The sequence below is a fragment of the Oncorhynchus nerka genome, linkage group LG2 (genome assembly GCF_034236695.1).
Source record: "Oncorhynchus nerka isolate Pitt River linkage group LG2, Oner_Uvic_2.0, whole genome shotgun sequence".
NCBI lineage: Eukaryota > Metazoa > Chordata > Actinopteri > Salmoniformes > Salmonidae > Oncorhynchus > Oncorhynchus nerka.
In genome coordinates this window covers 90,860,037-90,875,781 of record NC_088397.1, presented here as the reverse complement: position 1 = coordinate 90,875,781, position 15,745 = coordinate 90,860,037, and the positions used below count along the sequence as shown (strand labels likewise).

The 15,745-nt window shown below is 40.2% G+C and overlaps 1 protein-coding gene across 1 annotated transcript; it reads right to left on the bottom strand.

Annotated features, from left to right (window-relative positions):
* Positions 1–2,050: 2,050 nt before the first annotated feature.
* LOC115126835 (protein SSUH2 homolog) lies at positions 2,051–15,653 on the bottom strand. Its single transcript, XM_029656475.2, has 12 exons — positions 15,516–15,653; positions 11,597–11,698; positions 11,216–11,291; positions 9,088–9,217; positions 8,736–8,796; positions 7,087–7,208; positions 6,840–6,902; positions 6,686–6,768; positions 6,446–6,538; positions 5,109–5,214; positions 4,574–4,681; positions 2,051–4,046 (listed from the first exon to the last, which is right to left on the bottom strand). The coding sequence occupies exons 1-12, from the start codon at positions 15,538–15,540 to the stop codon at positions 3,906–3,908; spliced, it is 1,110 nt and encodes a 369-aa protein (XP_029512335.2). The 5' UTR covers positions 15,541–15,653; the 3' UTR covers positions 2,051–3,905.
* Positions 15,654–15,745: the final 92 nt, after the last annotated feature.

Here is a 15,745-nt window from a genome sequence, read left to right as displayed (position 1 = left end):
TAAAGAATAAAAAATATTCCAAAATGTGCATCCTGTTTGCAACAAACAAGTTATAAGCATGGTTGGTTCCTGTATTATTTTACCTACCTATTTTACTCTTATTTTCAATGACGGCCTAGGAACAGTGGGTTACCTGCCTGTTCAGGGGCAGATCGACAGATTTGTACCTTGTCAGCTTGGGGGTTTGAACTTGCAACCTTCCGGTTACTAGTCCAACGCTCTAACCACTAGGCTACCCTGCCGCCCCACACATACAGAACTACCTGGCCAAAAGTATGTAGACAAGCCTTAAAATTAGTGGCTTCGGCTATTTCAGCCCCACTGGTTGCTGACAGGTGTATAAAATTGAGCATACCGCCATGCAAACTCCATAGACAAACATTGGCAGTAGAATGGCCTTACTGAAGAGCTCAGGGTCTTTCAACATCAGTGCAGATATTTTTAACAGAGTTTTTGGAAAACATTATGAAAACACGTTTTCCAAAAACTCTGTTAAATATCTGCTCTGAATTAAGATGAAATGAATCTGCTGAAACAATGGGGTTTCAGCTAAGACACCTTGAGTTTAAAAACATCTCATCGTTGGAATGAGGTGAGGACCAATGCGCAGCGTCGTAAGTGTCCATATTGTTTTAATAAGAATACTGAACACTGAACAAAAACAATAAAACGATAAAACGAACAGTCCTGAACGGTAAAGCAAAACACAGAACAGAAAATAATCACCCACAAAACACAGGTGGGAAAAGGCTACCTAAGTATGATTCTCAATCAGAGACCACGAACGACACCTGCCTCTGATTGAGAACCATACCATGCCAAACACAAAACCACAACATAGAAAAAAGAACATAGACTACCCACCCAACTCACGCCCTGACTATACTAAAACAAAGACATAACAAAAGAACTAACGTCAGAACGTGACAGTTTTTTGTTTGGTATACATTTTAAATGGAATAAACTGAGTCAAAGCGTAATATCTTTACCTTGGAATTGTCCATATCAGTAACACTGTAAACGTCAATAAATGAATCACAGGCCTAATGGGAGAATACTAATTGCACAGGGATATTCCATTTAGGCTGCTCCAGTCCCCATCATTACAGATTAAATGGTGACTCACATCCATAGTTAGATAGATGCTGGACCGACAGGCAGGGACAGGTTTTCCTGGCCCATCGTTGTCTAACAGACTGAATTCGTTTTTTTTTTCATTAAGAAATTAAAGTGAATTAAATTGCAACATAGACCCAAGCAGGCAGCCATTGAATTGAGATAAGAGACTCCCACTCTCAATGGAAGCCAAGGGGGGGCATATTATGAGTCCCAATTATTAACTAATGGGTTGAACATCTTGGTGCGATTTAAGAAGGATTGGATTTCTCAAGAGGTATTCCAGTGTGCTGCAGATAATTTCCTGTTAAACCGACTTGGTATACCTGACTTAAAACACTGGACTTTCAGCTTTTACCATTCAAATAATAGAAACAGTCTAGCCTGCAAGTGTCACGGCTGTTGAAAGGAGCGGACCAAGGAGCAACGTGGTGCGCGTACATGTTCTTTAATAAAGAAAAGACACCGAACAAAACAATACAAAACAAAACCGCGAATCTTATGGCTAAGTGCCATAAAGAAATTTCCCACAAACACAGGTGGGAAAAAGGGTACCTGAGTATGGTTCCCAATCAGAGACAACGATAGACAGCTGTCCCTGATTGAGAACCATACCCGGCCAAAACATAGAAAATCATAGAAACACAAAACATAGAATTCCCACCCCAACTCACGCCCTGACCAAACCAAAATAGAGACATAAAAGGATCTCTAAGGTCAGGGCGTGACAGCAAGTGACCGATTGACAACTGTCATATAGCTTACAATGGGCCCACGGCTCTAGACACTGGTTCTAGGAACAATTTGACCATGTAAAAAAAAAAAAAAAATCAAGGTGGCAGGGTAATCAGGTAAACTGTATGAAAGACAATCTATCAGTAAATCAATCAACTGAGAACTGTGTGTGTTGTCCATTCAAAACAGGAGACAAACGTTTCCTATAAGGATAATATTCTTTATTATCTTAAAATGAATGGACAGCATGTATAATCCGAGGAGAGCGTGTACAATCAGAGGAGAGCGTGTACGATCCAAGGACAGCGTGTACAATCCGAGGACAGCATGTACAATCCGAGGACAGCATGTACAATCCGAGGACAGCATGTACAATCCGAGGACAGCATGTACAATCAGAGGACAACATGTACAGTCAGAGGACAGCATGTATAATCAGAGTACAGCATGTACAATCAGAGGACAGCATGTACAGTCAGAGGACAGCATGTATAATCAGAGGACAGCATGTACAATCAGAGGACAGCATGTTTAATCAGAGGACAGCATGTATAATCAGAGGACAGCATGTATAATCAGAGGACAGCATGTATAATCTCAAGGTTAGCCCTTTGGCCGGTAAACATCTTTATCATGGAGGCTCGTTTGTACAGTAGGGTCAAGACTACTCAATCTGTAGGAAAGTGCGGTTGACATTTAAAGGCAATGTTTGCTGTGCAACATTTGTTACATAGACCTTTAGACAGCATTGACTGGACACGCTGAATATGTCGGCTCAATCGGAAATCCCCTCGACATTTAAACCAGCACTACAACGCAGATCTTCTGCGCTACGGAATGAAATCGAGCCCTTAAGGCCGTTTCATGAAAACAACTGATATAACTAATTAAAATATCAATAATAATATATTGATTGAATAGTAAATAACATTCTAGAATGGAATAGAATACTTAATATAATATTAGTCATCAGAACATGATTATGACAAGCTTTCTCAACACTCTTATCCTAGCGATCATGCAATTAACTGCATGGCCAGATTGACTAAAGCTTTGGCACAACAACACACAGCAGAATTTACATTTTATCTTTTGAAAATGTGAATGAAACCACAGGATGTAGTTTGGCCAACGAATAAGGAGAGAGCGATTACATACTCATCATTAGAGTAGTGGAATGGTATACTGGAGGTTACGTTCAGCTTCTGAAATCAGCAATCAATTAATTCAGCAAAAATACAGCACATACATTAAGCAGCAATACAGTTTTTTTGTTCAATCGCTAACAAGCTTCGGTCAATACTGATGCCACTTTTTCAAAACTCTTCACACAGTCTGCAATACCAACATGCGTCTTGGCCAAACAGTTCATCTCACCTCCAAAACTCCCTCAAACCAACAAAACACTTCATACATGTCTCAAAATAAGCTTGTTGGACCATAACTCTGGCAACAATTTTCACTCAGAAAGCATAACATTGTCACTCATAACACACTGACCTCAAAAACACTAACAACAGGGAGAATTACATAAATGATTAACTTTTCTCTTTGAAGTTTGAATGATTTTATTTATTTATTTATTTCATTATAGAATAATAATAACACCTTTTCACTTTATTGACTGTACTAAAGTATATGTAACAATAATTCATCAGACGTGCAGCAATTTGCTTCAATAGCCTTTAGTTTTTCTATATCTTTGCATAAAGTAATTTACTTTGAAAGTTGAAACAAAAAACAAATTCCTGAAATTCCAGGGCTGCAATAATGATTATAAAAATAAAAAACAACATGTAGTATACTGATCAGAATACACTTAGCCCTAAACTCCTGGGGAGGATAAAAGGCCCTAAAGAACTACCTACAATACCTACCTCACTAACTAGCTAACTAACTAGCTAACTAACTAGCTAACTGATAAACAAAACCTTTTTTCATACGGAGCTGAACTAAGCCGAGTCAAGGCCAGCTGTATTGGGCTGGCCTGGTGACGCATTCACCAAAAGAGGTATGGTTAAGTGGCTGGCTGGCTGGCTGACTGGCATGACTGGTTACATGATGGAGCAGCAGCAGGTGGCAGGGTAGTCGGGAACTTTGACCTGGTGTTCGTTCCCATAGATATAGTAAACATGGATGCCTCCCTTCCACTTGTAGGTCACCTTGGTGATGGGAATCAACTCGATGGTTTGTTGCTGAAACAACAACAGAAGAGTGAGACCATTAAACTTATTAGTTGATTGACAGGTGATCATCAATAAGCAGTACGGAGCTCAAAGGGGTGGTTTCCTGGTTTCCTGTGCACAGATTAAGCCTAATCCGGGACTAAAATGCATTTTAAATGGAGATTAATGCATTTTAAATGGAGATTAATGCCTTTTAAATGGTGATTCTCCATCGAGTTTACTTTTCTTAATCAGTGTCCGGAAAACCACCCCCAAAAGGGTTTAAAGTTGAGAAACATGGCTAACAGATGTTGTCATATCCTGTGTACAAATATCATAACTTCTGCTTGTAAAGTTGCCTGGATTGTACCTGTCACTGTAACACAGTGGTTCTCAAACCTCTCCTCGGTCGTAGTCCTGAACTAACTCACTTGATTCAACTAGTCAAGGGCTTGATAAATAGTTTACAACTTGAATTAGGTGCGCTACTTTTGGAATAGTTCAAATACATGGAACGGCTGCGGGTTTGAGAACCGCTGGTATAACAAATACTGTACCTGTTGAAGGATGCGGGAGTTCTGGGAGTATTTCGCCTGGTGTTCTCTAACCAAACGGTCTGAAGCCTGGGATAAAGACGGATCTGGGAAGCCATACACTGGATACAGCTGATGAACAGAGGAATGTGATGATGTCACACACAACATTTCAGTAATATGTCAAAAACTATAAAACTATTTTTTTAACCGATAGAAAAAAAATACAAAAATGTCACGTGTTACTTATAGTTTACAAGGGGAACCTACCAAGGGCAAACGTTTTGAGGACAGCATTTTGGAACGAGAAGAGTTTACTCTAAACGCTCTGACACGTGACGTAAAAGCTGTTGAGAAGTTGTAGTTAAGCAGCGGAGCAGAGAGACATGTCAAGGTGTTTAAATGGTTTACAGGAGGGACTGACCTTGTAAAGCAGGGTCAAAACATGTCCGATAAGAAATGTTTGTTTTTATTGCAAAAAAGAATGTTTGGTTGCAAAGCCTTTTTGCTACGGTGATCACTAATGAATACACCCCGGTCTGTTTTGTTCCTTCCTTACCATGTACTGGGCGTTTTTGAAGAGTGTCTTTCCAGTCACATCGCTCAGATTGTCAACCTCCAGCCCACTGTTCTGCTCCACAACATAGTCTTCAACATTATTCTTCCTGAAATAACAACAAAGTCTGCAACATTATCCTTCCTGAAATAATAACATAGTCCTTCACATTATCCTTCCTGAAATAATAACATAGTCCTTCACATTATCCTTCCTGAAATAATAACGTAGTCCTCCACATTATCCTTCCTGAAATAATAACATAGTCCTTCACATTATCCTTCCTGAAATAATAACGTAGTCCTCCACATTATCCTTCCTGAAATAATAACATAGTCCTCAACATTATCCTTCCTGAAATAATAACATAGTCCTTCACATTATCCTTCCTGAAATAATAACAGTCATCAACATTATCCTTCCTGAAATAATAACATAGTCCTTCACATTATCCTTCCTGAAATAATAACATAGTCCTTCACATTATCCTTCCTGAAATAATAACGTAGTCCTCCACATTATCCTTCCTGAAATAATAACATAGTCCTCAACATTATCCTTCCTGAAATAATAACATAGTCCTTCACATTATCCTTCCTGAAATAATAACAGTCATCAACATTATCCTTCCTGAAATAATAACATAGTCCTCAACATTATCCTTCCTGAAATAATAACATAGTCCTCAACATTATCCTTCATGAAATAATAACATAGTCCTTCACATTATCCTTCCTGAAATAATAACAGTCATCAACATTATCCTTCCTGAAATAATAAAAATGGTTGTACATCATTTGTATACCAAATTTTATGACCATTTCTGGTTTCTGAACCATCATCTCTTAATAAGAAGATATGATTTACAGAAACATGTGTACCTCATAACAACTCACCATTCGACTTAAATAAAAAACATGAATTGTGAACACATTAGGAAATGTGCATATTGCGTTGCAGTTACAATACAATCAACTTTGCATATTCAATCATTTCTGTCTCTAAATGTAATGTCTTTGAATATAACTGTACAAAAAATCTCTTAAGTGTAAATGTTTACTATAAATCTCTTGATAAGTTAAAATGTTACCATTTTTTTTATTTTACAAAAAAAATATATTAAGTGTACCATTAAAAAAATATATCTTCATAAGTTTAACATTTTACTAAAAATCTCTTCATAAGTCTTCAATTTTATAAAAATTATCTTACTAAGTTTCCAATTTTATTAACATGTCACAGTTGACAATTTCACAAAAACATTTCTTAAAAAATGTACACTTTTATTTTAAATCTCTTAATGAGTTTATAATTTTATTTTAAAAATCCCAAGGACTCACCACTCGACTTTAAGGTTGATGTAGGTCAACAGTTGCTGCTTGCCCTTGCAGGTCTCACATTCTTTAGTCCCGTTACCATGACATTTAGAGCAGCTAGAGACACAAACAACATCAAGTCAATAAGACAAGTCTGTATGGATGTCTGTACTGTACACCTTAAAGAGGCAGATTGTCTTTGATTTGAAGAGTGTATTTTTTTCATTGTATTATTATTTCAAAATGAATGACTGAATGACTTACTTCTCCCTTCCTCTTTGATTGCATTGATTGCAGGGACTATCTCCTCCCTCTCTGCCAGATCCATTGCAGACCCAACAAACTTTCTAAATGAAGAATCAATGGATAATTGTAAAGAGGTGTGTGTGTGTGTGTGTGTGTGTGTGTGTGTTCTTACCGTTCCAGATCCATTGCACTCATGGCAGGGCATCTTTCCAGAGGCACTACAAGTGTGGCAGGGCTGCACAAACAGAGACAGCGTCATCAAACCAAACCTCACTCATACATCTTACCTTCTCTTGTAGCTTACTTGTCCTAAAAATAAAGTATAATTAATCTGTCCTTTCCTGGCCAATTATAGTCAAACCTGGAATACAGCCACAATAGAAAATAACCCTTTGTGATTCAAACAGACAAACAAACACCTTGTTAGATGAAGTGTAAGGGACTTTTATGTTCTCCTCGTGGTTTTGAAACAGGGAGGGACCTGTCACTGGGATTTCCCACGGCCGTGGGGCAGTCTGCGTGTAGAAGTCTGCCGGTTCACCTGTCAGGTACAGGAAACACAAGTTACGGTTAGATCCAAAAGGACTGATGAGAACCTGAATGGATCCATAAGGACTGATGAGAACCTGAATGGATCCATAAGGACTGATGAGAACCTGAATGGATCCATAAGGACTGATGAGAACCTGAATGGATCCATAAGGACTGATGAGAACCTGAATGGATCCATAAGGACTGATGAGAACCTGAATGGATCCATAAGGACTGATGAGATCCTGAATGGATCCATAAGGACTGATGAGATCCTGAATGGATCCAAAAGGACTGATGAGATCCTGAATGGATCCATAAGATCTGAATGGATCCATAAGGACTGATGAGATCCTGAATGGATCCAAAAGGACTGATGAGATCCTGAATGGATCCATAAGATCTGAATGGATCCATAAGGACTGATGAGATCTTGAATGGATCCATAAGGACTGATGAGATCCTGAATGGATCCATAAGATCTGAATGGATCCATAAGGACTGATGAGAACCTGAATGGATCCATAAGGACTGATGAGAACCTGAATGGATCCATAAGGACTGATGAGATCCTGAATGGATCCATAAGATCTGAATGGATCCATAAGGACTGATGAGAACCTGAATGGATCCATAAGATCCTGAATGGATCCATAAGGACTGATGAGATCCTCAATGGATCCATAAGGACTGGTGAGATCCTCAATGGATCCATAAGGACTGATGAGATCCTCAATGGATCCATAAGGACTGGTGAGATCCTCAATGGATCCATAAGGACTGGTGAGATCCTCAATGGATCCATAAGGACTGATGAGAACCTCAATGGATCCATAAGGACTGATGAGATCCTCAATGGATCCATAAGGACTGATGAGATCCTGAATGGATCCATAAGGACTGATGAGATCCTGAATGGATCCATAAGGACTGATGAGATCCTGAATGGATCCATAAGGACTGATGAGATCCTGAATGGATCCATAAGGACTGATGAGATCCTGAATGGATCCCTAAGGACTGATGAGATCCTCAATGGATCCATAAGGACTGATGAGATCCTGAATGGATCCATAAGGACTGATGAGATCCTCAATGGATCCATAAGGACTGATGAGATCCTGAATGGATCCATAAGGACTGATGAGAACCTGAATGGATCCATAAGGACTGATGAGATCCTGAATGGATCCATAAGGACTGATGAGATCCTCAATGGATCCATAAGGACTGATGAGATCCTCAATGGATCCATAAGGACTGATGAGATCCTGAATGGGAAAGAATATAAGGGCAGATGGTAATGACTATACGCAGAACTGGGTTCAAATAATATTGGTTTTCTTTCAAATAGTTTTCCCTGCACTTGACTGAGCTTGCCTGGCTCAACAGTATCAATGGCATAGTCCCAGAAGTGCAAACCCCGCCCATCTGACACTCTCTGGCAACTCAATCAAACGCTCAAAGTATCTGAAAGAACCAAGGTCTGAGGATGAACCAAGAACTCGTAGGGAGCATAATGGATAGTGTAGTTTACCTTCATAAGGCTTGGTGGCCCACTCTGTAGATCTAGACTCTGTGAATGTCTCCAAACGGTACTGTGGACAGTAAAAACACAATAAGCACATAAGGTCAGTGGTTGTGAGGCATCAGATTATTTTCCCTATCATTGTGGGGGGTTTTATTAGTGAAGAGAGCAAAACAGTAGCTTCATCTGACATATTGTCCTCTTTAAACATGAAATTAGAAACAACACATTGTTTTAATGTACTTAATTCTACAAAAATATTAAGTCATTATAATAATACATGTATTGTACATCATTCATGTTTAGATGTTTTTTTTTTAAAGAGAGAAGGGGAGCGGAGAAAAGATGGACGGTCTGTTACCCGATAGGTGTTGAACGCCTGCATGTTAGTGATGACTCCATCCTTGGCAGGGGCGTTGTTATAGCAGCATTTACCAGACGCGTACATTATAAAACGCTCCCGCGCCACATCTTCAGTGATGGAGGGGATGCTAGACAAAATGAGAGAAGATGAGCCTCATCAAGATGACACCACAGAACAGGTTTGGCTGGTAAATGCATTGTTGACACGCTTAGTCAATGCAAGACAACACCTCATGTTGTAGTACCCCAAGTTACTGGTCAAGAATGCTATCCGATTTTCTATTGAAAATCAATCCACCACCACTTCGTGTCTGGAAAGCCCTTAATGTGGGAAAGCCCTTAATGTTGGAAAGCCCTTAAATCGCTCTGGATAAGAGCGTCTGCTAAATGACTTAAATGTAAATGTAAATGTAATGGCGGAAAGCCCTTAATCGCGGAAAGCCCTTAATGGTGGAAAGCCCTTAATGGTGGAAAGCCCTTAATGTTGGAAAGCCCTTAATGTTGGAAAGCCCTTAATGTTGGAAAGCCCTTAATGGTGCCCTGTCCTCTACAGATTTAATCAATGAACAAAGAAATGGTCGTCCAGACTAGTAGGCCATGATGACAAAGCAAAACACTCAACATTGTCTAAGAGAATGATCTTGGGTCAATTTTAGCATTTCCCCCACTAATATTCAAGGTTAGGATTAGAGCTGCTCTTCCTCCCGGGGAAGGACTGCCCGTTCCATGATCTCGCCATCACGGTTGACAACTCCATTGTGTCCTCCTCCCAGAGCGCTAAGAACCTTGGCGTGATCCTGGACAACACCCTGTCGTTCTCAACTAACATCAAGGCGGTGGCCCGTTCCTGTAGGTTCATGCTCTACAACATCCGCAGAGTACGACCCTGCCTCACACAGGAAGCGGCGCAGGTCCTAATCCAGGCACTTGTCATCTCCCGTCTGGATTACTGCAACTCGCTGTTGGCTGGGCTCCCTGCCTGTGCCATTAAACCCCTACAACTCATCCAGAACGCCGCAGCCCGTCTGGTGTTCAACCTTCCCAAGTTCTCTCACGTCACCCCGCTCCTCCGCTCTCTCCACTGGCTTCCAGTTGAAGCTCGCATCCGCTACAAGACCATGGTGCTTGCCTACGGAGCTGTGAGGGAACGGCACCTCAGTACCTCCAGGCTCTGATCAGGCCCTACACCCAAACAAGGGCACTGCGTTCATCCACCTCTGGCCTGCTCGCCTCCCTACCACTGAGGAAGTACAGTTCCCGCTCAGCCCAGTCAAAACTGTTCGCTGATCTGGCCCCCCAATGGTGGAACAAACTCCCTCACGACGCCAGGACAGCGGAGTCAATCACCACCTTCCGGAGACACCTGAAACCCCACCTCTTTAAGGAATACCTAGGATAGGATAAAGTAATCCCTCTCACCCCCCCTTAAAAGATTTAGATGCACTACTGTTCCACTGGATGTCATAAGGTGAATGCACCAATTTGTAAGTCGCTGGATAAGAGCGTCTGCTAAATGACTTAAATGTAATGTAAATGTAGAGAGAGGAAGCTGATTCTAGATCTGTACCTATGGGAAACTTCACTCCTGGGCCTGAGAGAATTTTGTTCCAAAATGATGTTAGCCTTGTTGAAGCAGAATGATCTCACAAACGAAGAGAGCATTCAGTCTGGTTTCACAAGGCTAGTCCTATACAGCATGCTCCGGGGGGGAAGTTTCCCCTAGGTACTGATCCAGGATCAGCTTCCCCTCAATTCTAACCTTAACCACTAGTTGGGAAATCGCAAAGCATCTAGGGGCAACGTCACCCTGCACCCTTCTTGGTGCAAGAAATCCAAAGATTAGATTCACACAGGGATCAAACATGTATGAACTCACTGTGCCTTACTGTAAGTCGCTTTGGATAAAAGCATCTGCTAAAGAGTAATACATTACAATACATTACCTCCACATTCAACAAGGAACACATCAATCAATGCTCTGTGTGTTTGTGTGTGTGTGTCTCTCTGTGTGTGTGTCTCTCTGTGTGTGTGTCTCTCTGTGTGTGTGTCTCGCTGTGTGTGTGTGGGGAACATCAATCTAAACCTAATGTCCATGTCATAATGTAATGTTAGTGATGGGTCCATACTTCCAGTCTTGTGGTACGGGTGCAGGCTCTGGATCCCGATTCGGGTGTAAGGGCATCGGTGGGGGGAGATATCCACCTATAGAGACACACAGGCATTAGGTAGTTCACACATACTTTCATCAATGATTAAATATGAAAATGGAGCACACTGATACTCTATATCACCTGGTATGAATGATCTCAGGGATCCTACTTGATGACTTCATAGGGGTTTTTTACATTTTGCTCATCTCTAAAACAGTCAATAGTCATAACATTATAATACGAGACTGACTTAACACCCCAAATGTTTTCAAGAATCTCAGACATTATAAAATGTCCATGATGATATGATGATGATGATATTGAGTATCTTTAGAGGGTTCTGATGATAACACCTACCTCCTCCGCCAGCTAAAGTGTCCTCGTACCCTGGTACATTGCCAAACATGCTAGCTGGGGGAACCATGGGGCCTGGGGCGGGCACCGGGGGGGCATAGAGCGCTGAAAGATAGAAAAACAGCCTTAGTTTGGTTTTTATCCTCTGTTTTGGTAAACATTCCTTCGTTCACAACAGTCCATGCATTTATCAGGAGTGAGAAGTCACCAGTACTTGATTGAAAGAAGGGTTAGTTTTAGTTAAGGACAAATGTAAAAAGACACACATACTGTAACAAAGCACATCAACTGTAATCAACTGTCATCCTGGGACAACAGTCCCACCAATCCAACAGAAGTTGTCTGTACTTCATTAACTGTAAATATAGTGGAAAGTAGGGCTGTCCCTGACAAAAAATACATCTTGGTTGACCGAAAGTTGTCTGTTCTTTCGACCAAGTGATTGGTCAATTTCTTAAATGTGAATTTTTCCATATATTAAATTAACTATACGCATTGAGCTTACGGTTTGATGAAATAAGACAAATGCCTCAAGAGGGCGCCAGAGATCTAGATAACCAGAAGAAGAAAAAAAACTCAACCTGGTCCAATTATTCTCCTCCCGCTCCTGCAGATTCTGCCCTTACTCTCCTGAAGTTGTCGGTAATCGGCTACACGAGGAGTTGGCAACCTTTCTCATGTGGAATGCCTCATGTGGAATGCTACCGATCTACGTGCCAGTTACGGTTTTCATATGCAAATTTACGTGAAACACGGAGCAGTACTCTGCATGCCTCTGGAGGCTCTGCAATTGCGTCACAAGCTCCATATGGAGCCTCTGACAACCTTTAAGTTCATGTTCATTTTTAAACAACACAATACTAATGTTTGTGTTGCAAACAGGATGCATGTTTTGGGATATTTTTATTCTGTACATGCTTCCTTATTATTTTCCCTCTGTCAATTAGGTTAGTATTGTGGAGTTACTACCATTTTTGATGGGAGACTCAGGAGTGTAAATGCTTATTTTAGGCTGGATCATGTTGTATGTTTTAATTCTGTAATGTATTGATCGTTGCTGCCTTCTTGGCCAGGTCTCCCTTGAAAAAGAGACTCTTGGTCTCAATGGGCTTTTCCTGGTTAAATAAAAAGAATGATGAAATCCCTGAGCGGTTTCCTTCTTCTCCGGCAACTGAGTTAGGAAGGACGCCTGTATCTTTGTAATGATTAGGTGTATTGATACACCATCCAAAGTGTAATTAATAACTTGACCATGCTAACAGAGATATTCAATGTCTGCTTACCAACAGGTGCCCTTCTTTGGGAGGCATTTGAAAACCTCCCTGATCTTTGTGGTTGAAATTCCCTGCTCTAATGAGGGACCTTACAGATAATTGTATGTGTGGGTTACAGAGATGAGGAGGTCATTCAAAAATCACACACTATTATTGCACACAGAGAGAGTCCATTCAACTTATTGGATGACTTCTTAAGCACATTTTTACTCCTGAACTTATTCAGGTTTGCGGTAAGAAAGGGGTTGAAAACTTATTCACTCAAGACGTTGAATCTTTTAATTTTGTATTAATTTGTAAAAATGTCAAAAAACATAATTCCACGTTGGCATTATGGGGTATTGTGTGTACGCCAGTGACAGAAAATATCTCTATTTAATCAACTTTAAATGCAGGCTGTAACACAACAAAATGTGGAAAAAGTAAAGGGGTGTGAATACTTTCTGAATGCAATACTGCATGGTATAGATATGCATAGATGCTCTGAGTGACCGTAATAAAAACAGCTCGCTGGATCGTGATCCGTAGGGCCGCAGCTTCCATGTGCAGCTGTCACGGTCATGGAATTTGATATTTTTCAACTGCCAGTGACATGATACTGTAGAGTGGAAGGGGCCGAGGTGCGTGTGGAAACCTGTTTATACGGTCTATGGTGGAAACGAATAACAGTAGGGAGAAAACTTCAAATTAAAACTTCAAAAAGTTTTAATTTGACTCATATTGTCCCCAATGATGAAATCCCTTCCCTTTCTCTAACTTCAGAACTTTGGTCTATAGTGTTAAGTCACATGAAATATATCAGACAGCACAGGCCCGATCTTAACGAAACTTGCCATAGAAATATGTTATTTGCTAAATTGCACTGGTTGGCCCAAGGCGAGAGCTACAGTCATTACTGTCTACTCCAGTAAGTGGAGATATTTCTTTGGAACATGAGTAACGTTACAGGGAGTGGATTAGCTAAAGAGACTGACTACAGGGCTCGACATTTAGGGCCTTCTGCTGGCCCGACAACAACTGCCGAGCTCACCAGCCCAGTTAATCAAGCTTTCATATGAATATTGTAATAATTATATTCTGTAGTCTAGGCCTAGATCATTGTTTAAAAACCAGATGGATTACAGAAGCTGTTTGTGAGCTACGTCATTCAATTACCTGTTGAATTACAATAGTCAGGTGGCAAGAGCGTGAAACGTATCACACAGCTGATTACTGTGCAGAAAGAAATGTGCTGTAATTAAGCACAGTCACCGCGCAACATTCCTAAATGCAATCTTGGGAAAATACAACAGTTGTGATGGTAATACTTGAAAAGTGTATGATCCCAGTTTTTCCATGATGTATGATTTATTTTCAGTGGTGGAAAAAGTACCCAATTTTCATACTTGAGTAAAAGTATAGATCCCCTAATAGAAATTCACTCAAGTAAAAGTCACCCAGTAAAATACTACTTGAGTAAAAGTATTTGCTTCTAAATATACGTAAGTATCAAATGTAGATGTAATTGCTAAAATATTCTTAAGTACCAAAAGTAAAAGTATAAATCATTTCAAATTCCTTGTATTAAGCAAAGCAGTCGGCACCATTTTCTTGTTTTTAAAATGTATGGATAGCCAGGGGCACACTCCAACACTCAGACATTATTTACAAACGATACATTTGTGTTTAGTGAGTCCGCCAGATCAGAGGCATTAAGGATGACCAGGGATGTTCTCTTGATAAGTGCGTGAATTGGACCATTTTCCAGTCCTGATAAACATTCAAAATGTATCGAGTACTTTGGGGTGTCAGGGAAAATAATGTACTTTTTACTCCATACATTTTCCATGACTCCCAAAGGTTTTGACAGGAAAATGGTCCAATTCACACAGTTATCAAGATAATATCCCGGGTCATCCCTACTGCTTATGATCTGGCGGACTCATCGAACACAAATGCTTCATTTCTAAATGATGTCTGGGTGTGGGTGTGCCTCTGGCTATCCGTCAATCAAACAAAACAAGAAAAAATGTGCCATCTGGTTTGTTTAATATGAGGAATTTTAAATTATTTATACTTTTACTTTTGACATTTTAGCAATTCACTTTTACTTGAGTCATTTTCTAGTAAGGTATCTGTACTTTTACTTAAGTATGAGAATTGAGTACTTTTTACTCCAAATACCGCACCGCTCGTGCTTATTGCTTAAATATATCACGGCTTTCAGAATTCAGGACTCGAACCACCCAGTTTATAAATCAGTAAAAGTGTAAATAAAATAAAATAAAAATAATAAATGATAAGCAGTAATGGGCAGTCACTAACATCATATAACTTGTATTAATTGTTTTATTCTGTGTTACAGCACTCAACTCACATAATGCAAGCCTACTTTTACTGGGGGGGGGAACGGAAACCATGATACATATATAAACGGAAAAAGCCTCAAAAAAGCACTAGTCTCTCAGCACTATGGAGTAGTCAACAACAAAAAAGACAGATTTCGCTCTTCCAAGCCTTTGAAATATGATACTTCCTCTAACTCCGGAATGTTGGTCTGCAGTGTGTGCTTTAGTAATAGACAATCCGCACGCACTCTACTCATCCAAAGCATTTTTTGATGTTGTTATAAATACTACATTTTAGACATATACATTTTAAACACTTACCTTGGCCTTCATGAGGATTGAGCATCTTAAGAAATGAAATGAACGAGATGATAGAATTGTAGCGGCTCCACTATCGCCAGACTGTCGACCCTCCCTTTAATACCGCCTACACCAGAGCTCTAAAAGCTTTTCCCCAACACGCTGAAGTGGTGCCAAACGTCATGTCCCATACCGTTGTAGGGTAGGCGGGTCATGGCATTGGCAACGTTCCAAATGTTATTTTGGACTGA

Coding starts and splice junctions, on each gene's coding strand:
- LOC115126835 (XM_029656475.2), bottom strand. CDS start 15,540: ATGCTCAATCCTCATGAAGGCCAAG. Junction 8,797..9,087: donor AGGCGTTCAACACCTATCGG/GTAACAGACCGT, acceptor TACTGTCCACAG/TACCGTTTGGAGACATTCAC. Junction 5,215..6,445: donor ATCAACCTTAAAGTCGAGTG/GTGAGTCCTTGG, acceptor TTGTTATTTCAG/GAAGAATAATGTTGAAGACT.